Here is a 26,926-nt window from a genome sequence, read left to right as displayed (position 1 = left end):
ATTAGGTAAATAATTTGCTAGCAATACATATAATTACTAGTTTAGTGTTCCTGCCTTCCCCACAACCCAAGTAATAGCCAAAACATAGCTGAGAAACGTTTTTAAGGGAATCATTTAAAAGCAACATATTTTAATTTGAGGCAGTTAAAAAAGCAGCAAGTCAGTGTCAGGACCAATGTGGGAGAAGTCTAGAAAGGCTCGGTCGCCGTCCCAATCCACGTCCATCCCCCCACCTGCACCTACGTCTGCAGGGCCTGCCCAGGAAGTCCACCAGGACATGCCTGCCACCACTGCCAGCTGGCAGCGAAGCCCTCACACTGAGAGTGTGCGGGCTGCTGGTGACCCCAGGTTCACATTCATCAGCAGGCTGATCTCTCAGAAGAAAGTGTAGCACAGAAAAATGGCATGATTTTGATTATTCCATAGTTAGTAAGAACCAGGTTAAATCTAGATATTCAGATGAAAATCGAATGAGAATATCGATATTAGATTTAACAGCTTTATAAACCCCATTCTAGGAGGTGAGGCTGATATATACAGTGAAGAATATGAGAGAGGGACAACAGTTAAGACATTGTGGGATATAAAACTTCAGTGAAAAGAGAAAAAGTCGTTATTTGGAAGTTCTGAATGAAAGGAGACACCTAGAGAAGCAGCAACAAAGGGGCCCCAACAATCATCCAGAAACAGAACACGCAGAAGGAGCATCACTGACTACACTCAGCACGCTCGCGTAGTTCTCAGGCACCTCTGATAACCCAGCGTTTGATCCCCAAGTCCTCCACAACAGGAGAGTCAGAGATCATGGGCTCCAGAAATTAAACACTAAGTGGTTGCAGAATATTTTAGGGATCCTCTAGCTGAAAAAGGATGTGATTTTTAAGAAATCCACCCTGTAGTTTTTGGCAGTAGCAGACTGTAGCTCTGGATCCCAGGCAAGCTCTCTAGACATGACTGGGTGTATTCCCGCACACCCACCAAAAAACAGACGTGTGGCAGGTGAAACTGATGTAAGATCTTTTCAGAATTAACCCTTTCCAATCTGCCAGCTAACTGGGGACACTGATGCTTTCAAAATGGTGCCTCTGTCTAGGTAAAATACGCTGGTGTAACGCCAGCAGAACGCCCACTCTACACTTAGAGCTGCACGGTCCCTCCACTGTTACCAATCTACCTCATAAGGAAGTCATTTTTGCCTTAATTACTGGTCCCCACTAGATCATTGTCTTGCCAACCTGGAGTGGACTCCCAGATTTCTCTTTCTGACTCTAGAGATTCCCAACTTACTTGGAAAAGGAGGAGAGAGGTTATTTACCCATTCTTCCATTTGCCATCTGCACTTTGAGACTGTCATGTTTGTGTTCAATTAGTGGGTTTGGTCATTTCCCTAGAGGGTGAGTTAAATGGTCTTTTTTTTTTTTATTCTCTCCTATTGGCATTCTCACCTGACGTAGCAAACACCGATTGGATTCACCATTTTGGAAAGCCATCAGCATCGTTGTCAGTGACAAAGCCCTATTTGGATTCGCTGGACTCTAATGATAAATAGCTATGGCTAATAACTAACAGCTCTCATTTTCCAGTACCTGAGAAACTTAGAAATGTGAAGACATTCTCAGCATGCTGTGGTCCCAGCTGGGTTGTTGTGAGATAAGCCACTGGGCACCCAGCTCACCTTTGAACAGATCTGCCAGTTGTACCACACCTGGTTAAAATTCAACCTAGCGTATATTTTTTAAGAGAAGAAGTGATCGAATTCTGTTGTCATGAACATTACATTTGATAACTCTGATGAGCTGGGTTTTTTTTTAAATCCATGTAAGAAGGGTTGAAAAGTTGTTTTCATCATAGATTCTTCTATAAAATGAAATAGAACTTGATGGGCCCTGTATTGAGGTCCTTAAAACTGGATTCAGAAATGTTAGAACACTTTTTTTTTAAGTTCTTATTGTAAAATTAAAACATGCCCAGAAGTAGGGAGAACGGTCTGATGAATCCACGTGTACTTATCATGTGGGTGGCATATGCTAAATGCACTTATATAATGTGTTCTCGTAATAAGTTCTACCAGCTGCAATTGTTATCAGCAATTTGCCAGTCTTGTTTCATGTATTCCCTCCTGTGCTTTCTTCATTTTTTATTTTTTGCTGGACGATAGAATTATTAATTCATTATTTTAACTCATTTTTTAAATGGTAATTTTAACTGAGTTCTTCATTCATGATTATTCAATGTTCTGAGGAAAATATAACAAACTTTGACATCTAGATCAATGCCAAAATTAAGTTTCCATCAAAGCATTGAAGATTCTGAAGTAGTTTGTCCTTTATCAGTGAAGACAAGTTGGCTTCCTTGGGAAAGATCCCTGAATAGGTGGTAAGATTTAGAAATAACCAGTCTGATAGGAGAGACTTAACGTTTAAAATATTTTTGGCAAGCTAGTAAGTATACTTGTCAGATTAACTTGGAATGGCACAGTTAAGTCGATGACTGCTTTAAGCTCAACTTCCTTGGATTTCATTCCAAATTAAAACATGTAAAAACTTGTAATACACAGAATTAATGCAAGTTAAGTAATTAAGGCAAAAACGACTTCCTTATGAGGTAGATTGGTAACAGTGGAGGGACCGTGCAGCTCTAAGTGCAGAGTGGGCGTTCTGCTGGCGTTACACCAGCGTATTTTACCTAGACAGAGGCACCATTTTGAAAGCATCAGTGTCCCCAGTTAGCTGGCAGATTGGAAAGGGTTAATTCTGAAAAGATCTTACATCAGTTTCACCTGCCACACGTCTGTTTTTTGGTGGGTGTGCGGGAATACACCCAGTCATGTCTAGAGAGCTTGCCTGGGATCCAGAGCTACAGTCTGCTACTGCCAAAAACTACAGGGTGGATTTCTTAAAAATCACATCCTTTTTCAGCTAGAGGATCCCTAAAATATTCTGCAACCACTTAGTGTTTAATTTCTGGAGCCCATGATCTCTGACTCTCCTGTTGTGGAGGACTTGGGGATCAAACGCTGGGTTATCAGAGGTGCCTGGGAACTACGCGAGCGTGCTGAGTGTAGTCAGTGATGCTCCTTCTGCGTGTTCTGTTTCTGGATGATTGTTGGGGCCCCTTTGTTGCTGCTTCTCTAGGTGTCTCCTTTCATTCAGAACTTCCAAATAACGACTTTTTCTCTTTTCACTGAAGTTTTATATCCCACAATGTCTTAACTGTTGTCCCTCTCTCATATTCTTCACTGTATATATCAGCCTCACCTCCTAGAATGGGGTTTATAAAGCTGTTAAATCTTTTCCCTCAACCTCCCACAGGATTGAGGGCTTCCTGCCCCTAACGTGGAAGAGGTACTTTCAGGTCTGGGCAGTTGGTTTTCCCAGATACGCCAAATTCTCTAGCACTAGTATTAGTATCCATTCTCCTAAGAAAGCTGCCTTTCACATGCTCACCCTCCAAAAAGTCAGATCCACAGAGGGGAGAGTATTTCCAATAGAATGCCTCTCCATACGGAGGGCCCAGCACCACCTGGGCCCTGACATGCCTCTCTGGGGAAGAGGGAAGGATCAAGAGAACTCATGTCTGCTTCTCCTTTGCTAATAATACTTAGCCACAATGAAGTTTTGCCTTTTCCTAATTAAGGTTCTTCCATAAACCTTGCCCTTAATGCTATGGAATTTATAATAAACTGGAATGTATGATGGGTAGAGGGTAGAAGGACCATCCTTGCATGACACTGAAGGGGCGAGACGGTTCTGAAGATATATCCTAAAAGCAACGGGTTGGCCAGCCAACACTGACACCTCCCGAACCTGGGATGACTGACTTCTCCATTTAGACACAGCAGTGCAGAGATTTCCAATTTTACTTGAGAAATTTTGAGATGAAATAATACGACCTTTTAAAGTTTCATTTTACCATATTTTCCCCATTATTACTTCAAAAGAATAAAAGTTTCACAGTTGACAGTAGGGCTATCCCCTCCACAGCTGCAACTAATTTTTCTGTGGTACCTTCTCAAAGAGCTTTCACATTTACTTTACTTAGCAACTGCTATAATTTCTATTTTACAGATGAGTTAACAAAATGCAGCTTAAAAGGTTAGGAGTTTTAATATAGCCATTACTTTTTAAAGTGAAATTAAATAAATTTTTAATAAAAACTCTTGCAGCAAAACTGCTTTTAAAAATCACGGCATTATCTCTTAGGAATTTAAAGGGACTGAACTTACCTTTACCAATTTTCCAGTGATCTCAGGCATATCTCCCATTTTCCGATTATCCAGCATCCGAATTTCATAAGACTGACCTATTTAAAGAAATTGTGTATCAAAAACAATCCATAATCAATCACTCTGTTTAACATAAAAATTTAACTGTCTCTCAAAACATACAATTACCCAATGTTAATTTGCTAGAAAAGCAAATTCAGGTTCACCTTTCTTTCCTGCAAATCACACAATCCTTTCCTTCTTACACTATTACAGAAGACTGAAGAGTTTCTTTGGCGATTTATTTTCATTCTCACCTGTTATTCTCTTATATTAAATTCATCTACTGCATACATGCATTGAGACCAATTTTAAATAACAGTTTTACTGATATATTCAAAGTTGTGCAACCATCACTGCTACCAATTTTAGGACATTTGCATCACTTCCCAAAAAAACTCATACCCACTAGTAGTCACTACTTATCACTCCCATCCCCCAAGTCCCCTGCAACCAGTAATCAACCTTTCTGTCTCTAGGGATCTGTCTACTTTGGACACTTGATATAAATGGAATTGCACATGTGGCCTATAAAAACTAAACATAATGTTTTCAAGGTTCGTGCACGTTGTAGCATGTATTAGTCCTTCATTCCTTTTTTATGGCCAAATATTATGCTATTGCAAGAACATACCAAATTTTGTTTATCCATTCATCAGTTAATGGACACCTGGGTTGTTTCCACTTCTCGGCTATTATGAAAAATGACACTATGGACATCTATGTACAGGTTTTTGTGTGAGCCGAGGTCAAATTTTAATCCTGTGTACAATAAACTCAACTCACATTTTTCTCACTGTTCACTTAGTGTCCATAAGAAAATACAAATAGATATTCACACACCAATCTATCTAATTAGGAAAATAAGCTGCTGCCAAAAGTTAATATTTTTTTTTCTAAAAACATAAAAGGAGTTTATTTATCTTTCATATAAGTCAGAGGTAGGCGGCCTGGGGCAAGTATAGCCAATAACATACTTTCAAACCCACAAAAATAATTCTGGATCACCTGTTATTAAATAATAAAAAGGACAGTATGGTTTGAGATACAGAAAATCAGTAGGAATTAGACGGTGCTTCTAGCACCATATAAAGTTGAAGCTCTTTATGATATAACTACCAATATGTTATCCACACTCCAGTGAGGCTTATAAAAAATATACAAAGGGTACTAAATCATAGGGTCAAATATAACAAAAGGTCATCAAAATATAACCAAACCACTCCAAGGCTGGTGAAGGAAAACAACTATATATAGTATGTTACTAAGGACAATCCTTAAATTCATTCGACAGATTGAGAGAGATTAAAACTGAAAAGTACTTTCATGGCAAGAGACATTTTTAAAAAGTTAAATTTGCAGCATACTTAACGATGGATCTGAAGTCAGAAAGAAGAGTAAAAAATAATTTTTAAAATAAAGCATATGAATAGGTATCACTGAAAAACATGCCATTATACATTTAAAACAACACCCGATCTCGTAAAAATTAAGGACATTAAAATAAAACATTTGTGCTAATTATCAGATCAAAAAATTTTGAATTAAAAATCAAGTGGGCAAGAATGGAAGAGAAAATAAGAACATAAAATGTAGGGGGATAAAAACTAATAAAGTCTTTCTGAAAGGCAATCTGGCTGCACCTGTTAAGTTAAATACTGTATCCTTCAAATCAAGGATTCTGATTAGTCAAGACAAACAGAAAAAAATGCAAGGGGAATATCTGCAACTCATATTACACACAAAGGGCTAATCTCCCTGAAACATAGAGAACTCCTACAAAATCACTAACAAATGTCCAGCATCCCTAGAAGAAAAAAAAAAATGGGCGAATGACATGAACCTGTGGTTAACGAAAGAAGGAAATGCCAACAGTTCTTAAACATATTAAAAGACATTCAACCTCCATTAGAGAAATGCAAATTAAAACCACACTGAAATCACTTTTTGCCGTCAGGTTAGCATGAATCTCTAGTTGGTCAAGGCTGGAGGGAAACAATCACACTCACATACTGACAACAGGAGAGGAAATGAGAGTGGCAGGTGCTCTCTGGAGAGATGCTGAAGGCAGAGCCTAAGCTCTGCCTGGTGTATCAGATGTAAAGTGTGAAAGAAGAGTTGAGGATTACTCCGGGTTTTTGGCCAAGGAATCTGTTGACATGGGGTACATTGCAGGAGTAGACTTGGGGGGAAAAAAAATCAAGAATGCAACTGAATACATTAAGTCTGAGGTACTCTTTAGACATTCAATCAGTAATCAAGTTGATTTACAAATATGGCACTAAGAGGAAGAGATCCTTGTTGGAGATATTAATAGGAGATTTTCAGGCTACAGTTGTTAGTTATAGCTACTTAAAGACAGGATCATCAAAGGAGTGGAGAAAAAGAGAGGGCGAAGGAACTTCTCTGGGATAAAGAGAATAACCCCCAAAAAGCAGCCAGTAAGATGGGAGATGTACAAAGTGCACAGTTTCCTGGAAGACCTATCATTTGGCTGCCAAGGAGGGAGAGAAAATTTGTCTCGTCAAGATTATCTTGTGATCCTCAAAATACCCAGGACTAAAAAAGTAAAATTAAGGAAGAAATCTCAATGGTCCTATCTTTTGTATTATTTTTCCTAGTCAACCTAACGAGCATACATCTATGCTCAATATAAAGTTCAATATGTTTCCACAAACAGATCTCAAGATTTATTGCTCCTGTATTACAGCACTGTAGTTTATTCTAAAAGCAAGTTTTTGTTGTTTTTTTTTTAAGGTTCTGTAATACTTAAGCTTCAACTGGTTTCCCTGTTGGAAACTATACATGTCCTCAACTAATTTAGAAATTCCTCTCCACCAACAATTTTCTTCAATGGTAATACACACTAAGTGAAGTGCAAGATTTTTATTGGTTTAATTTCTCCTTCTATCTGATCCCCTTCCATAATTATTTTAATAACATAGCTTCCTGAAATATCAGTCTAGGTTCTAACTGAAAAATAAAAAAGGTTCCACTATTAATGAAGTACAAAGTTCACATAAATAGCAATATTCTGAGTTACTAGTCCTATTTTTAGCTTTATCTTCTGAATTTACCTTTTATGTTTTGATTTTTTAAATCCTTTTTTGGCTTAGAAATGCAAAAGCACTGACAGAGTTGAAAAATAAAACTGTTGTGAGTTCATGTCCCCACCCATCTTCAAATACAGATTGTAGGTCTAGCATCCCCAAATGGACTCCAGATAAGATGGAGCCCAAGATGTGGCAGCCCTGACTTGGCTAAGTTGAAAGCATGTATTTCTAAGGCCCTAATATAGAACTTTAAAACAAGAACCAAAGCTAACCTCCAGGAAATCTATGGTGTAAAATGAAATTAACAAGTGACAGTCATGTGCCACGTGATGACATTTCATCAATGACAAATCACATATATAATGGTGGTCTCATAAGATTATACTGGAGCTGAAAAATTCTTATCACCTAGTGGCGCTGTAGCCATCACAATGTCCTAGCACAATGCATTACAGTAATGTCCTAGACCTTCATGTTCACTTACCACTCACTAACTCACCCAGAGCAACTTTTCTAGTCCTACAAGCCCCATTCGTGGTTAAGTGCCCTATACAAGTGTACCATTTTAAATCTGTGCCTCTTCTAAGCTTAGATACACAAATACTTACCACTGTGTTACAGCTACCTACAGTATTCAGTACAGTAACATGCTGTACTGGTTTGTAGCCCAGAGCAATAGGCTATGCCATATAGCCTGGGTGTGTTGTAAGCTAAACCAACCAGGTTTGTGTAAGTGCACTCTGTGGTGTTTGCACGACAATAAAATCACCTAACAATGCATTTCTCAGAATATATCCCCTTCATTAAGTGACACATGACTGTATTTTTTAAAATCCAACAGGCGTGCTATTTCCTAGAGCCTAAAACTCATTTGCAAAGTAGCTAATATTGGTTATTAGAGGATTCTCCAAGTAGAATATGGCTTCCAAATGAGCAGGTATTTCTGAGTCAACAGCAGCAATGAGCCAATCTGGAATAAATCCAGGGGTTGAGATCAGAAGTCTCACTCATTATGAGTGTGAAAGCACCAAAGACTCAGCTAGAGCTATAAAAGAAAGGCCAGCCTCCAGCTAAATCCTTGCTCAAAGTGAGAGTCAGCTGTGTTCACGTCACCCTCTTGTGGTTCCATGTTGGGACTACAGTTTTTCACTCCACGAAGTCAGAGACTTGACTCTTCTTGTTACCTAAGAGTAGAGGACAGCTGCTCAAGTGTAACCAGGGAAATACAAAATCGGTTTTTAAACTCTGTACTTCTGTTGTTCAAAATAGTACTAAAACTGACACTCTAAGGCATCAATACAATTTGGCAAACTTGTTCCAATTTCTACCTGACTGATGAAGTTAAGACTACACAATGTTACACAATTACACAATGGCAGATATTCTTGAGCAAGAACTGCCCAAAAGGCAGAAGGTGAGCAATTTGGAAACTCCTTTAAGAGGAAGCTACTGGCATTAACCAATCTATGGCCAAAAAACGGTGCCAACCCTCCTCTGAGAAAAACCCATCTATAAAAGGTTACGGTGAGGGGAAGCTTACATATTTGCCTGAATAGTCAAAGTAATAAAAAATTAGCACGGGTCCCCAGACTAGTAGCATCAGCATCACCTGGAAATTTGTCAGAAATGAAAATTCTCCAGCCCCACTCTAGACCTACTGAATCAGAAACTCTATATGAGGTCCATCAATTATTTTTGATAAGCCTTCTAGGTGGGTCAATCTCAATGCATGCTGAAGCTGGAGAAGCAATGTTTTATGTAAAGCCACAAATATCCAGTCAGTCACTAATATTTGCAACACAAAGCCTTCAGGAGCTTCTCCTGGGAATAATTTTATACTCAAAAAGCTGAGTAAAATGGTAAGAAGTAACCATCTTTTCTCAGTAGCTGAACAAATATTGTAGGATATATTATGATAAACAATCTTCCCAAGAGACAAATTGCCTGGTTTGGAATGGCTGATTATACATTTGCAATAAGCCACTACACGATATCCAGGTAATAAGATTTCGAAAGTTCTTTTTTTTCCCCCCAATTATTTAATTGTCGATGTTAAAATTAAAAACTAAGTAATCAAAAGCTGTTTAAAGTAAACTGTATTGATTCCTTTATAAGTAACCAAAATTCATTAGTCATTCACTTGTTTGACAGGACTGTATATCAGGGTTCCCCAACACTAGGCTACAGACCAGCACCAGTCTGTGGCCTGTTAGGAACTGGGCCGTAAGAGTGAGCAGCAGGTGAGCAAGTCTCATCTGTCTTTGCAGCCGCTCCCCAGCGCTAGCATCACCAGCTCAGCTCCACTTCAGATCATCAGGCATTAGATTCTCACAGGAGCACCGGTCCCTGGTACCAAAAGGGTTGGAGACTGCTGCTGTCAATCTTGCAACCGTCTACAACTCTCATTCCATTACATATACATGCTCCACAAATAACACTTAAATTCACGTATATTCATTACATGTGTGTACAGTCTATATTGGAATATATATACACACACATTTTACACAAACATACACACATGCATGCAAGGGCTTCATTAGATGCCAATTTCAAGACCCAGCTTTGACAGGGCCTTCAGAGATAAGCTAGAAGCGTACTGTAGGATGCAGAGCGTCTGGTTAAAATCTTGAATGATGGCCACACTATGGAGACAGCTGTGATACACGTAACAGTGGCTCATCTCGCATCACTTTGGAGATCATTCACCTAATACACGTTTGCCTTGGCTGATGTGTTAGTCTCCTATTACTGCTATAACAAACTCAGTGGCTTGAAACTATATAAATTATACAGTTCTAGAGTTAAGAAGTCCAAAATGGGTCTTACTGGGCTAAGAAAAAAAGGGCTGTGTTCCTTCTAGAGGCTCCAGGGGAGAATCTATTTCCTTACTTTTTTCTAACTCTTGAGGCAGCCTACATCTCTTGGCTCATGGCCCCTTCCTCCATCTTCAAAGCCAGCTACACACAGCATCTTCAAATCTCTGACCCGACTCCTGCCTTCCTTTCACTTTTATAGAACCTTGTGATTTCACTGTATTCACCTGGATAACCCGGGATAATCTCTCCAGCACAGCATCCTTAATCTAATCGCACCTGTGAAGTTCTTTTTGCTACATAAGGTAAAATATTCACAGGTTCTGGGGTTTAGGACATGGACATCTTTGGGGAACCACTATTCTGCCTACCAGTTGCTAAGCAGTGTAAACATGCTATTTCTACAGTTCAAAACTGACAGCTACAGGTTTATTTAAAAGATTATAGTCATACTTCCCAACAAACCTGGCAAACTTCCCGAGTCATTACACAGGTATCTAGCCCCAGGGTTTAGTTCTTACCATCTGTAAATTGCTCATCTAGCTGCAACAGGAAACTAATGCATCAACCAATGTCAAAGTACTTGGTCTTCCAGTACAATCAAAAATCATTACTTAGTTATGAACATTAATAACAGCAGCAAGGGCTCATGTTGTGCTGGGCCAGCTTATAAGCACATTACATATATTACTCAATTTAATTCTCAACTACCTTATTATGTTGGGGTATTAAATTAAGAAACTTGCCTGGACTAGCAAATGGCAGAATAAGATCCAAACACAGGCAGCTTGGCTCCAGAGATTGCTGATAACCACTCACTGCTGCCCTCTCTACCTCTCAACACCTCTATATGCAGAAAAGACATAATTAAATCACTGGTCAATTAAAAGAAACCAAAAGGTGTCTGAATAATGTGCATATGCAATATGCAGCAGAGATGTATATATCCTGGGCACTTCTACTTCATTGTCAACTAAGTATGACAGCTTCTCCCAGGTATCACTTGAGATGGAAGTTCTTTTAAATTTCATCCTTTAGTGACAAGACCCTTATATTCACCACAAGCACACCTGAGCATAGAATTCACTCATTACATGAACGAATGAGCTTACTAGGATAAATTCAATAAAAATAGTAATTATGCAATATTTTTGTTCTACAAGACTGTCATAAACCATGATTAGAATCTTCTGAGATGAGCAGACTTGAAAACTGGGAGATAGGGGAAGAAGACTTAATTCTATACCCTTTCATACCTTTTGAATTTTGAATCATGCATATAAATCATCTGTTTGAACTGCGAAATTTAAAATGTAACAATTAACTAAAACCTAGAAAACACTGGAAATATTCTAGTATAGAGACTTACTGGTTAAGAAAATGAAATCTGGAATCAGAAAAACCTGAGTTTAAGTCTTTATAAAAAGCATGGTCAATAATCTAAATAATTAGGAAAAATTAATCTCTCTAAAGCTTTAATATAATCACAAAACGGGGATAATTGTGCTTTCATTAATTGTCGCCATTATTTCCAAATACAGTAGTGTGTTGCTTAGTGAGGGGGATATGTTCTGAGAAATGTATAGTTAAGCAATTCGTCGGACAAACATCAGATAATAGTAAGTATTTGTATATCTAAACATAGAAGAAGCACAGTAAAATTATAGTATAAAAGATAAAAAATGGTACCTGTATAGAGCACTTACCATGAATAGAGCTTGCAGGACTGGAAGCTGCTCTGGGTGAGTCAGTGAGTGGGTGGTGAGTGACGTGAAGGACATTACTGTACACGACCACAGGCTTTAAAAACCACTGTACATGTAGGCTACATTCATTTATCGAAACTTTCTTTCTTAAATAACAACCTGAGCTTACTTCAACTTTTTTACTTTATATATATTTTTTAATTTTTCAACTTTTCAACTCTTTTGTTAATAGCATTAAAAATAAAGACACAAGGGGAGCATCTGAGATCTTGCTCCCGGCATTAGTCATCAGTTTGGCTCCAATAAACTCATAAAAATTCTCTACAGGTTAGGATGTTCTTATATGGACATTTACTTGGTGTAGTTGGCAAGATTCTGAAGAAGCCCACCGAGGACCACTTGCAGACCTGGACCTGGTGCAGGTATAAGCGCGGGCCCAATGTGCTCCACTGGCTCCCTGCTTCACATCGGATGAACTTGGGTGAGTGTCTTTTCTGGGCTTCCTTGTTCTAAGCAGCAGGCCATGACATTTATTGAAGCTGTTCTTAGAAAATTCTCGTGGTGGATAAGAGTTGAGATAATCCAGGGAAAAGAAAAAAAAAATGGGCTGCTGCTTTTAATTTTGGCTTTTTACTGGACTGATTACTGAGAGTGAACAAAACCTTTCCTGGTTAAATGAGACTGAACTCTCTGTAGCTCTGAAATGTGCCTTCCCAATCCAAATGGCCAATGGGGTGAGGACAGTTGTTCAGATCCCCGAATGTGCTGAGCAGTGGCTGGGCACTGGGAGTTGTCCAGTGTGGTAGCACAGCCGGTTCCAGAGAAACTGGTGGGAGCCCCTGGGCAAAGAGCAAGGCACACTGCGAAGGCTTCACCCAGAGAGAGGGGACCATGTCCTAGAAAATGTCAAGATTCTGGCAGTGTCCGGTAAGCTCTCGCTGGCCCATGCTCAGGTAGCCTTAGGTGACTAAGAATCTTTGTGGGGTTGCCTCATAAGCAGTCCTATATGTACAGTCACTGCACTGGCTTGTCTAAGGCTGGTTTTCCCTAGAAGTTTGTTCAGACTCTGCAGATCTCAAAATTAACCTGGGAAATCGTGCCTCCCAGGCCAACCAGGCCCACTACAGTCTCTCATTAACACTCATGCAGAATAGTGGCCAAGATGAGGATCCTTTGATACTTTTAAAATTCTGCATGCACAATTAGAAAAGGCCATCCATAAAATTGGAATTGGGCATTCTAAAATTCTTGGAAATATAAAAATTAACCTAAGTGTTTTTCAAGTTCATGTGATCTTAGATTAATCTTTAGTAAATAAAATCTAGCTTAAGTTTGTTGACTTAAAAAAAGACAAACACACGAGACACAGGGTCAGGATCATCAACATCACTTCTTCCCACCACCCAGGTCTGTCTGTTCTATCAGTTTTAAAAAGGTGGGGTGAAAGATTCTCAGCAACATCTCGATCAAGTCCAAATCTACCTGAATCTAGAAAGAGCTATGGAGCCTCTCCTTATAAAAATATACATTTATTAAAAAATTGAAAACAATTTTAGGGAATTTATAAAAAATCTTGGATTCAGAACCTTTTGTCAAAGTGATAAAGCTAGGAGACAAGTCTGTGTAAGAACTATACACACTGTAATACGTACATTTGATATTCATGGAAGCATTATATTAAAGGTATTAAAGTCTCATTTTTAAAAGGTATGTAAAACTAGAATTCCTTTATGATTACTCAAATGTATTTTTACTGATTACGAAAATATATGTTTTTAAAAACATCTACGTATGCAGTTCACTTACCCATTGTTTTTCTTAAAAGACTGGGAGAAATTAAGATATAAATTAACACAATCCCCCAACCAAGGAAACACTCATCATTAATACTGCAGTGAGCAGAGTCAAGCGCCAAGAAAATCACCTGCATTTATTATATCAGTAATAGTTAAGCTAGAGTATTACCTGAAAGGGGGACACAAGGAAGCCTGCTGGGGTGCTGGAAATATTAGACATAGGTAGTAGTTTCAAAGGAAAAATATCACTGAGTTGTACACTTAATACCTATGCACACTACTGTATATACTTCAATAATTTTTTTAAATCTAAGTTTGACCAAATTGACACTGAGCTTGTTAATCAACTATTCTAAGCTTCAACTTTTAAATCTGTAAAATGGATTAATAAAACTTTTCCAGGGGTTATTGTGGGAATTGAATAACAGACGTAAAGTATTTAGTACAATGCTTCATACACAATAAATACTCAGTGAATGTAAGTCTAATAAATCATCACTACAGTTGGTGGATTGCAACTTTTATCAATATGAACTTTCTTTATCTGGCTTAACAATAATAGTGATAAATTACGCATATTTTCCCCAGGCCAATGGACAGAAACATCCAACATGTCCCTTTAAACAGGTGTGTGTGTGTGTGTGTGTGTGTGTGTGTGTGTGTGTGTGTACACACACTCATTCATCCCATGGTATGCAGACAACAGAACTTAATGAACAATTCCTCATGTAAGAAAAATTCAGGTTACTTCCTTTTTTGTCATTGGAAATAAAGCTACCATGAATATCTTTGCCCTTACATTTTTCTTCTGGTATTTTTGTGTCTCAAACAGATCACCAAATAAACTCTTAAGGTTCTTTCAAATATGAAACGTAAGTTTCAAATAACTGAATGTCTACCCAAATACTAAATCAACATGAATAACAAAGTTAGGGTACTGCCATAGGTACCACAGATAGAATTACCTGAAGTAAAACTTCCTAGATTCTAACTTTATATACAAAAAGTTAGAATTAAGTTATTCTGTTAATCTCGTCTAAAATCTGTAGTTCTAGAAGTTAAAGATTCTAGTTAATGAAAAAGAAATCACAATTGACTCTTAAGTGAATACATGTTAATTCCAATTTTTTCTATATATATATATAATAAACACACAAAGAAATACACCTAAATGTCAACTAGTTATCTTGGTGAGAGGCAACTGCAAAATATTCAGCTTCATCCCTTAACATATTTCCCAATTTTTCTATAGTGAGTACTATTTTTATAACAGAATGTTCAAGTTTTTTAAAAAATAAGAATTCCATATAGTTTCAGTATAAGTATCCAAAAAATTAATTCCTGCATAACAGTACTTTTGTTTACACTGGTAAGTCACATTGGCCTGTGCCCAAACTGCTAAGAACACCTGAAAAAAATCCCTTCTAATTCCCAATGGTAAATTCTACACCCAACATCTCTATTTTCCATTCTGCCCACTGTCACTTTTCTATCACCAAAATATAATATTCTCATGAAGTATAAACAAGATATGGGTAAACAAAATTTGACATGATTTATTTTAGCCACAGCCTCCATCTTGGTACAGCTTATGTCTATTTTCAGCACAAACCTGCTTCACGCCTGAGACCCAGGTTCCTTGCTAGCTGGACTTCTGATTAATTCTCAAGTTCCATATTGAAACTACTGTTCCTAAAAATAACTGACATCCTTTCCTACTTGCTCCTCCTGTGGATTTTGTCTGAAAAACCCTGTAATAAATCTCTTGTTCCACAGATCCTCTTTATGCAAATCAGTTTCCACAAACTATTACTTTGTTGGCTCACAGTAAAGTTCCTACAATTTTTGTTACCTAAAGTTATAAAATTTAAAAAAAGAATCTAATTTGAAATTATTGCCAGTAATCTAGGCTATAATGCAAAAACATCCATTTAGGATTTTTGTGAAGTCTTTCCTTAAAATATGAAATAGCCATACTAACCTTGGTTCAAGTAAGTGAGCGTTTCATCATGCAGTTTTACTGCTGGAGATGTTGCAGCACACATCACATACTGAAAGGGCGGGTGTTTAGTTTCGTCATCCAATGGAAGGCTGGAATCTTCCTGCTTGAAAATGGGTAATGCCAAGACATCACTGAAAAGTGAAAAAAAAATCAACATTGACCTTACTTTGGGTTTAAAATATTTAAAAGCATATAAAAACATTCAGGGGTAGTTTCTTTTAAATTTAATATCAGAAATCATACACAGAATAAAAGAAGTGTTAATGCTAATCTGGCTCCCCCAGAAGATAATAGTTCATATCTAGTGTGGGTGGGGGAGGACAAGGGCAGCTATGATTAGGCAGATAAAATAAGTAATAGCTATTAAAGTCATGCTGCTGATAAAGTAAGAGATCAGACTAACAATATATATACTTAAAAAATCTACATCAAAAAATGTTTTAAAATTTTTAAACTTTGTATTGTTTCTATGAAAAAAAGAGCAAGTCGAGAGTGTGTAGTTACTTGTTTTGAAAGGCAGGAAACATTACTGCTGCCAAAGGTAGGACACATTGGTACCATGAAATTGCAAGCATTTGATTAAAATGGGACTTTACATTTCCTGCTAGCCCTGGCAAGTGCTGAGAGCATAAAGCTTCATGTTTAATCTAAAACAATGGCATCTTCAGAGAAGCAAACGGTAGCAGTAGAAACAACTGTATTTTTTCTCCCAAGAATAACTTGGGGCACTGATTGGGAAGGAAATTGGGGGGTCTTCTGGGACACCGTCTATATTTTTCATTAACCTGGGAGGTTATGTAGATTGTCTTTTTTTAAACAGCTGATATAATTTACAAGCCATAAAATTCACCCTTTTAGAGTGCGTAATTCAGTGGTTTTTAGTATATTCATCGAGTTGTACAGTCATCACCACTATCTAATTCCAGAACATTTTCATTACCTCAAAGAGAAATCTTGTACCCATCAGCAGTCACTCCCTATTCCCATCCCCTTACCCTACACTCCAGGCTCTGGCAACCACCGATCTACTTTGTCTCCATAGTTTTGCCTATTTTGGACACTGAATGCAAACAGAACCATGTGGTCTTTTGTAACTGGCTTCTTTTTCTTAGTATGTTTTCAAGGTTCACCTATGTTGTAGCATGTTATCAGTACTTCATCCTTTTTACGGCTGAATGATATTCCATTGTATGGATATACCACATCCTGCTTATACATTCATTAGATGATGGACATTCAGGTTGCTTCCACTTTTTGCTATTATTACCTGCATGTGTTTTTGTGCAGGCATGTGTAATTCCCTTGAGTATATACCTAGGTATGGTAACAGTGTTTAACTTTTTCAGCAAGTGCCAAACTGTTTTCCAAAGTGGCTGTACCATTTTACAATCCCACCATTAATGTGTGACGGGTATTTGTTTTTAAGATAATTCACTGAGCTGTAGGTTTATACCTTGAAAATTTTTCTATGTTCATTCCTCAATAAAAAATAACAAAATATCCAAATAAGTAATTACTATATCGACACCATTATCAAAGGCCTGTCTTATTTCCCATTGTTTTCTCCAAGCTGTTGACTAACTCAAGATATCTGGTTAGCCCATTTTAATTAAATTCAATTTAAAAGCAAAATGTGGAAATAATAAAATGAGTGGAAAATCTTGCATTTCCTCCTCTTTGCATACATTTCTATTATTGATTATTCAAAGACCAAATTACCATTAATTTTCTTTCTCTTTTATTTATACTCAGGAAACTGTCAAAACACTCCTCAGCACACAAGTAAAACTGATGGTCCCCAGCCCTCCTCCTCTACAGTTCTTCTCAAACCGTAAGTGGGTTTTCTCCACTTAATGGAACAGATATGAAAACCTTAGGGCAGATATAAACTTTTCAACAGGCTTACAAATGGTACTTTAAGACTCAGAGCAGCTGTCTTTATGAAAAACAACCATAATAGTCAAAATGGCTCCACAGATGAAAAAAATATATATTCTTATATCACATATAAAAAAGCATTTAAAGCGTTCTTGGTGAGAAAGAAGGAAAACAAGAATAAGAGAGCTATGACTCAAAAGCATTAGTTAATTATACTGAAAAGTGACATGGGAATAATTTTAAGATCCCAATGCTAACTGAGTTGATCATTAACTACATGTCCTCAACATAAGAAATAAGATTGCATAAGAATGGCTATTTATAAACTGTCGCATATGGTAAATAAAACTGTATTTGCTTTGGATCCTAGAAGGCAACTTGGGTTATTCACTTGGGTTACCCGGGAAGTACTATGCTCATGACAGGCGCTACATGATTCCTGAATAAGCTTAACATGTAAAGATGTAAAGATCATTTGCTACTGAAATCCCAATTAACTTTTTACTTAATTAGGAAGATAATGTATTCCAATCAACACACAGCCTGAGTGATTCTTCTCAGTCCAGGCAGATCATTTCATTCCCCTGAACTCTCTATCGGCTCACTTTCAAGCAGGGTCCTCACAGGGCCCTACTCGATCTGTTCCTTCCCTTGTCCATTCACCCCTCTCCCACCACCCCAGCCCCATCGGCCTCCTCCAGGTCTTTTTTAGGATCCTTGTACTGGCTCCACTCTTCTGCTGATGTCCTAGTGGCTCTTTTCATTCAAATGTCACCTTCTCAATGACAACTTGACAACTGCAATCCTCCCATCTGCACTCCCAAGTCCCCTTTTCCTGCTCTATTTATCCAGAAAGTTTGTCACTTCCCAACGGTATACATGACTTAAGTTTGTATTCCCTAATTATATAGCCAACCACTCTCCAAATTTGTTTCTCTTTACTGACTGACCCCCAGCATCTAGCACAAAGGAGCTCAAATATCTGCTGAATCAATGAACCAATTGCAGTATTAATAATCAGTCAATTATTACTAACATGGAAAATGAAGTCTCCAGATGATTTAAGATTGTAATTTCTACTAGGCTGAACTATTAGAAAGTTTTAATACGTAATCGTTTTTGTAATCCCATATCCCAGACAGGTAGGGCTCTCAGGAATCTGACAATCAGATGAAAAGCCTCAAGGCTTCAAATTATTCCAATTTCAAAATGCCAGTACCAAAAAATAACCAGGCACACAAAGACAAACAAGACTTAGGAGCAAAAATCAACAGTAAAAACAATAGATAGCATATATCCAGTTCCAGATTCTGTCTGCTGGTATTTGGCTCTTTTCTACCTCTGTTACAGAGAGTGAGAAGCCTGAAAACTACACATACAAGACTTCTTGCCAGCTGGAGTCTGCTAGGTTGCTCCAAAGGGAAGCACTGGCGGGAAATTGAAAGGCCTTGCGAAGGGCAGAGGTGGGCAAGTACATAGACCGCAGGTGCAGGGAACTTCAGGGCGCAACAGCCATGACTCCGGCAAGTGGCCCAGGACCAAGCAGGTAACAGTCCCTCCTCCCAAACCCTTCTAGCACCTTTGTAATAAAATAGTTCACTAAATCTTTCTCTGCTTGAAACATCTAAATGGATTCTACTTTCCTGACTGGACTGATACCCTCGAAGACTTAAGATGCTAGAGTTACTGGCCCCGCACTATAAAATTATGCTCACTGTTAAAAGAAATTAAAAGACCAGTCTGAAAAGACTTGCAAAGAACAGGAAATTTTAAGGGACAGCAAGACTGAAAAGATTTCTGGAACTGGAAAATAAAACTGCTGAAGTTAAGAACTCAAGTTTAACAGCAGCTCAGACAGAAATGAAGAGTAAATAAGAAAACTAGAATATAGGTTAAAAAAAAAAAGTTTTCCAAAAGGCAGCACAGAGACCAAAATGATGTACAGTGCAAAAGAGATGTTAAGAAAGGACAAAGGGAGATTTTACACTGAATTGAAGTACCAGAAGAGGAAAAAAATGGAGCAGAGGCAAAATTTGAGACAACGGCTAAACAAATTCCAGAACTGATGAAATACACCAATTCACTAATTCAAGAAACCCAAATAACCAAAGCAGGATAAATAAAAAGAAACCCACACCTAAATACATCAAAAAAATTTATAAGCTAGTACAGTACATGAATGTTAATTTTCTCAGTAAAGTACCTAGTAAGGGAATCAGCTGAAAGTAAGCATGAGAAGGAGGAACTGTGGGTCTGAGAAGTTACTGTCAAGTCCTCGAGGTCAGGAGAGGTGGAGAACAGCTGAGGACACTAGTGAAACTAAGCAGCCAAAAGGATGCACTTGAGAGCTGAAGTTGTGAATTTAAAGTGAGACCAAATCAATGCTTTTCTAGAGCCACATTCGGCTGTTTAGGTAACTTAAAGATGTAAAGAATCAGACTTAATCAGGGTTACAGTTTTGCAAAAATAAACAAGAGGGGAGAGGAACAAAGAGGGAGCAAGGGAAACAAAGGTATATGCACGGAAGTAATTATGCATGACCACAGAAATAAACCATCTGGAGAAGAAAAAGGTATTTGAGGTGAGGGGCAGTGAACTGAGAGCAGGATCAGTGAATACAAATCTTAATGGCTTAAATGATGGCACGAGTAGGGGTAATAAACAGGGTGAGCTGAAAGGGTGGGAGGTGGTAGCTAGCGATCTTGAACTCTGAATTTGAGATTATAGGTGGCTTGGATGATGGGTAATGTCAAGGCCTAATGTAGGACCACAGGACTGAGTGGCTGAAGATAATATTACAAGAAAGATAATCAAGGAACAGAAAGAAATGCACGCTGTTAGAAGGTTCATTTAAATATCTTCTGAAATCACTAAGAATTAAGATATCAGTAGTTTAGATAATGACAGTAAGCCAGGACCTAAAATCTTTAAAATGAGGAACTACCCAGAAATCAGTAGATGACTGCAAATGATTGGATAACTGGTGATATTCAGTGACGTGAAATTAAAAATTGGGGGGTCTTATGGGGAAAGAGAAAGGGAGAACAAGCGTGAACACAGCAGTGAGAAATAAGCAGCTTCCCTCTTCAACCTTCCCATGCAGTGGTAGGACTGTGAAAATAAACCACCACCGTCTGAGAGGGCTTTAGGGAGAAAGTATACTCACAGAAGAGCCAGGATTCCAAAAGCAGCAGCTGAAGAAATCATTAAAAGACAAAGTGGGCTATCTTAGTTTCCTAGGACTATCTAACAAAGTACCAAAAACTGGGTAGCTTAAAACAAAATTTAGTCTCACAGTTCAGGAAACTTGAAGTCTGAAAAAAGGTGCTGGCAGCGCAGGTTCCTTCTGAGGGCTATCAAGAAAGATTCCAGGCCTCCCTCCCAGCTTCTGGTACTTGAATGCAAACCCTGGTGTCCCTTGGCTTGTAGATGCATCCTTCCAGTACATGACCAGCTTGTTTCATTGTGTCTTCAAATAGTCTTCCCTCTGTGCATGTCTGTCCCTGTGTCTAAATGCCCCCTTTTTATAAGGATACCAGTCATCCTGGATTAGTCTGATGACCTTGTTTCTAAATAAGGTCACATTCTGAGGTCCTGGGGGTTAGGGCTTCAACATATCTTTTCTGGGGGGTAGGGACCACAATTCAACATTGACCAATTCACAGCATTGACCCTTTAGGGGATTTTCTGATGGTAGATTGATAATTCCAAAGGGCAAAATGGAAGGGTTTTAGCAGTTGGTAAGAAAGGGGAGATGACTACAGGACAGAGGCCGGCAGAGCCTCATGTCGATCGGAGTTCAGGAAAACAGAAGCATCTCGAAATCTGGAACTTCTTGTAGTCCCTACAAACAAGACTTAAAGGCCCAACAAGACTGGTCCAATATACCCTAAAAAATTAAACGTATGTCTAGGAAAGACTGATCAAAAACTGAGAGTAAAAGAGAAGATATAACTAATGATACAAAAACTAAAAAGATGACAATATTACTAACAACTTATATTGATATATTTGAAAATATGAATAAGATGAACAACTTCCTAGAGATAACATCAAAACTTTCTTCAAGACATAAAAAGCTTTAAAAAATAATCCTAGAGAGATTGATACTGTGGTTAAAAATTTTTCCCCAAAGAAAACTCCTGGTCTAGACTGGTTTCACAGTCAAGTTATACTCACCTTTCAACAGCAGCTCTTACACAAACTCTTCAACTGAACAGAAAGAGAGGAAGTACTTCCTAGGTCATTTTATGACACTAATATAATTTTAAAGTCAAAACTAAGTACAAATAGAACTACAAAAGAAAACGAAAAGCTCATTTCAGTCATAAATATAGATACAAAATGCTAAATCAAGTACAGCTGACCCTTGAACAATGAGGGGGGACTGGGACACAGACCATCCCCCGGTCCCCTGGCTGAAATCTGCAAACCACAGATGGAAAATACTGTTTTTGATCCATTGTTGGTTGAACTGTGGATGTAAAACCTGGGTATTCGTAGCACCAATTATATATTTATTGAAAATTATCTGCATATAAGTGGACCCATGCAGATTAACACACCGAATCTAAGAGTATAACAATAAACCATGATCTACTTGAGTATTTCCCAGGACAAGGACAGAATACAGAATCTGGAAACATTACATTTATGGGTACTTGATTTAGAACAGAACGGCATTATAAAGAGGTGAGAAAGTCTTTTCAATAAATGATACTAAGGTAAAATGGATATTCATATAGGAAAAACTGCAATTGGCCTCCTACTTCATACCATCATAAAAAAGAAAAAATACTAAACTCCAGATAGACTGTAAACCTAGATATAAAATGTAACATAATAAAAAGACTGTAAGAATATCTTTATATTCTCAGAGTAGGCAAAGATTAACTATAAATGAAAAGACTGGTCAATTTGACCATAACAAAATCAAGAACTTCTGTTCAAAAGCTACCATAAAGAGAATGGAAAGACAAGTCATGGAATAGAAGAAAGTACTTGTGACACATACACACAATCAAAGGCTAGTGTCTGGAAAATATAAAAAACTACGATAATAAAGAAAATAAGAAAGATAATAGAACTGAATGAAAACAAAGGTGCTGCCTTCGAAACTCGGGAGAGAATTACACATAAATATATAGCCTTTCATGCATCAACTAGAAAACAAACACCAAAAACTAAGGAGAATGCACCCAACTCAAGAAGGTGGGGCCATGTATAGCGCCAGGTAGGGACTACGGTAACTGGAGAGATCACTTCGTAAATTACATAAATGTCTAACCATTGTGCTGTACACCTGAAACTAACATACAATTAAATTAAAGTTAAAAAAGGAAAAAACTGAAGTTGGAAAATAACAAGAGCAAGCAAGAAAACAAGGAAGAAAATAACAAAAATAAAATAGAAAACCCAATAGAGAAGAAAAACAAAAACAAAATCTGGTTTCTTGCAAAATAGTAAAGATATAGATGAACTTTTAAAATACATAATGAAAGAAGGAAAAGATACCAGCAGTACATGGAGTGAAAGTGAATAATCACAAATATTAACATTAATATTTAAAATCTGAAAACTGAAATAAAAGCAATTTTCTATGAAAAAAAAAATTACCACAACTGGCTGAGATAAATTCTGAATATTCTTATGTCCATTAAATAAATACATGTGCGGTCAAACATTTACTCCTGCAAAAAATTTAAATCACTAAATCCAGGCTATATCCAAAGTAAGCTTTATAAAGCCTTGAAGAAACAATTAAGTCTCATTCTCATACAAAAATTTTTAGCTTGTAAAAAGAGAAAGCTATCCTCCTCGCTTGTTCAAAAAAAAAAAAGACCAGAGTATAAGAAAACTGAGTACCAATCTCACCTAGGAATGGAGATGACCTATTTGTGAAACTTTGGAAGCATTCTCTAAAATCAGTAAGAAAAGAGATTCAATCACGTTCTAAGTGTTTCTAGACAACACTGCAGTGAAGCCCTACTTAACGTGATAAGGCAAGAAAATGAAGGGTAAAGATTACACAGGAAGAAACAAATCTATTGTTATTTAAAAAATATTAACTAAGAAATCTGAAATCCTACAAATTATTAGAACTATTAAGTTAAACAAGGTCCTGAAGGGGAAAAAAGCAACATATTACAGGAAAAAGTGTGCGTGTGCGTGTGTGTGTAACATTCTCAACAGATTGTCTTCCCATCCAGAAAGATCATAGTCTACTACCTTGAGAACATCTCTCTATTTCTAATTGGTAGGCAGCCAAAGGGTGCAGTAGAGAAAAGGGGAGGTAAAATCATCTGCGGAGTTTCAAATCTCAGCTCTGCCATTTGTTGAGTGACACTATGGCAGGCTACTTAACTTCTCTGATCTCTAAAAATGGGTTTGCTCTTAATTTAGAAAAAAATATTTTAAGTAAACTCTAGGCACATATTATATCAGAGGGTCTTATAGTGTGGTCCGTGGAATCCTGGGAAATCTGACATTCTTTCAGGGGGTTCAGGAAGTTGCACCTATTTTCAGAATAATACTAAAACATTATTTGCCCTTTTCACTTTGTTGACATTTGCACTCATGGCACAAAACCAATGACGGTTCAAACTGCTAGTGCCTTGTTATGAATTAAAGCGGTGGCACCAAACTGTAATAACAGTCACTATATAAAAATTAATTTTATTATATATTGGTCCTTGGGTAGGTATGTATTTGTTACACACCTAAGGCAATGGTTGTCTGAAGGAAGAGTTTTTATGTAACTGTGATCTGTGAGCTGACCTAGCAGTCTCTCATAGAATATCATTTTTACTGGAAAGAAACTAACAAACTAATTATTCAGATCTGAGTATCTGACAGAAATTTCCTCAAAAATAAAGTTAGCCCAGCATTGACCACTATAATAGTATTTGCTGTTAATAATTAAAAACTGAACCCTCCACCATGTGCTTTCTCTGAGATCATGGCAATATTAAGGAATACAACTTTTTGATAATGGCGATATTAAGGAATGTGATTTTTTTGATATTGCACAATGAAATGTGTCAACATCTAGAAGATCTGCATAACTCAGGAAACCACTGTTTTCCAAAGGAAGAATACACACATATTCCAAAATTATGCAAGGTAAGAAATCCAATCAAAGTACAAGACAGACCAATCGATTCTAATGTAACACTACAAAAAAAACATCGATATAGTTTCAGACATCACCTTGCAACTTTAGGAAACTACCACTTGTTAAGTGCTGGCATAGTATCCAAGAAGAATATCCAGATTTTAAAGGGCTATTAAAGTAATCTTTTTCCAACCACATATCCACAAGAAGCTGAATTTTCTTCATATATGTTAACTGAAACAATATATTCCAATAGTAGATAAGAGAATTCATTTGGTTTTCTAAGCCAGACATTAAAAAGATCTACAAAAAGCATAAGACAATGCACTCTTCTCACTAACTTTTATTCCAGAAAACTTATAATAGAAAATATTTATGATAATATATGATGGCTTGTAATTATTTTAAATAAATTAGTTTTAAATTTCCTGTTTATGAACATACTACAAAATACACAGATAGATTGAGACCAATTAATCCGTAAATAAATGACACCAACAGAGGTCCTACTACACTCAGTCATCATGCTAAAATGACAGAGATCCTTTAAAAGCTAAATGGTATTCACAGGTATATTCTATCTTTGCTTCCAAAAAATTTTACGTGTCTAAAAACCAACAACTTTGACCACTAAATATCAAGATTGTTAAAGTCATCAAAGAGAAGTAAAGACAATAGGCGAAAAACTGAAATGCAAACAAATTTTGTCCTGTATATAACAGTACTGCACCAAGGCAGCTTTGAAAATTGCACTCAGGTTATGGAAGTAGGAGAAGCCAGGTGAAAGGTTGTCAACCTGCTAGACTATCTTTGTAACTTGTAAACCTAAAATTATTTTAAAATAAAAAATTCAACTACCAATATATAAATTAATAAAAACTAGATTTGTTCATATCATCAATTTCACAATCTCCAAAAAAACCTTGGAAAGTTTAGAAAAAAGACTCTACCACCAAAGTTCAACACAGAACCATTTCATATCCACCTATTAGATACATCCCAAAGCACGCAAAATAATTATTACAGAGCTTCTTTTAAATTCTGTCACAGAATCTAAACCAAAGATGAGGCATCAGATGGTATTTCCACAAATCGCAAATGTTTAAGTGTGTCCTGGCAAATTGACAGGTGTCATTGTGATGAAACATACCAAGTTTATGAGACCATAATCAAAAAACTGTCAAGTTTCAAACAGCCATGACTGAAGGATATAAACTGTATTGAATCTTACTTTTTAGTGGAAGGGGATACTCTAATTTTTAAAATTGAACACGATAAAATCTATGGACAAACAATAGAATGTAAGTATATTAGTTGATAGAGGTCTTAGTCTATATAAAGTTACTTCTTGAATATAAATCTCAATACTCAGCAAATCTTTTTCCGAAGTAATCAAAGCCTATTATTAGAGTTTGTCCTTTAGAGCCGGGGTAGGCAAATCCAAGGGCCAAATCCAGCCAGCCTGTTTTTGTACAGCATAATCTAAGAATGACTTTTACATTTTTTAAAGGGTTGTAAACAAACAAAAAATGCGACAGACCTTTGGGCCTGCAAAGCCTTAAATGTTTATTGTCTTTTTTACAGAAAAAGGTTTGCCAATCCCTGCTTTAAGGCAATATATTTAAAAACCAACGTGAACATTATAATCTGAAATATGATTTTTAATCAGCAAGTTATTAAATTCTTCCCTGTCATTCAGGCAAGATTAAATCTAGAAAGCTTTTAAACTTTCAAATCAGAAGTTTTATAGAAATTATTGCCAATTCTAAAAGTAGTTTCAGGCCACACAATAATAAATTTTACAAATTTTACTGTTCCTAAAATTTTTCTACACTTCCAAGACATGTCACCTACTCAAGGACATTCTGTTTTAGCATGAGACCAAAAGAAAATCATCTGCTATTAATAGCTACATAATAAGCCATATCCTTAATAATCTTTTACTAACTTAACAATGATCAAAGTTGAAATTTTGCCATTATTTCACAAGGTCTCTAAACTGACATTTTAACCCATCAGTTAATATAGGAAATTTGTCCTCACCTCAAAGCAGTTTTGATTTAGCAAATTATCTATAAACTATTGGTGAACCTCCCACTTCAGAATATGCAAAGTATAACTTTTGTTTCAAAACAGATTTATACCATAGCGAAGCTTAACAGGGCTCAGACCAATGAATATCCCTTGTAAGGTAATAATACCAAAGTTTTTATGTGTAATCTAAAGAAGTTGCATTACTTCTTAAGAATTCAAGATTATAAATTTCATGTGAACAGTAAGATGGAAAGAAAATTACC

At 37.0% G+C, this 26,926-nt stretch overlaps 1 protein-coding gene across 5 annotated transcripts in view; it reads right to left on the bottom strand.

The window, feature by feature from the left end:
* UBP1 (upstream binding protein 1) overlaps positions 1 to 26,926 on the bottom strand; it is a 51,575-nt gene that overhangs the window by 21,786 nt on the left and 2,863 nt on the right. For all 5 annotated transcript variants that reach the window (XR_005648803.1, XR_005648801.1, XR_005648802.1 and 2 more), the window contains exons 2-3: positions 15,617 to 15,768; positions 4,226 to 4,302 (exon numbers count right to left, since the gene is read on the bottom strand). Coding sequence is in view for 2 of the 5 variants with exons in the window: in XM_039843434.1 (XP_039699368.1) it covers positions 4,226 to 4,302; positions 15,617 to 15,768 (229 nt within the window). In the remaining 3 variants the exon portion in view is untranslated. The remainder of the gene's footprint in view (positions 1 to 4,225; positions 4,303 to 15,616; positions 15,769 to 26,926) is intronic.

This window comes from Pteropus medius, unplaced genomic scaffold (assembly GCF_902729225.1).
Source record: "Pteropus medius unplaced genomic scaffold, Ma_sr-lr_union100, whole genome shotgun sequence".
In the NCBI taxonomy this organism is placed as follows: Eukaryota; Metazoa; Chordata; class Mammalia; order Chiroptera; family Pteropodidae; genus Pteropus; species Pteropus medius.
This window is presented reverse-complemented; position numbering and strand designations above follow the sequence as displayed.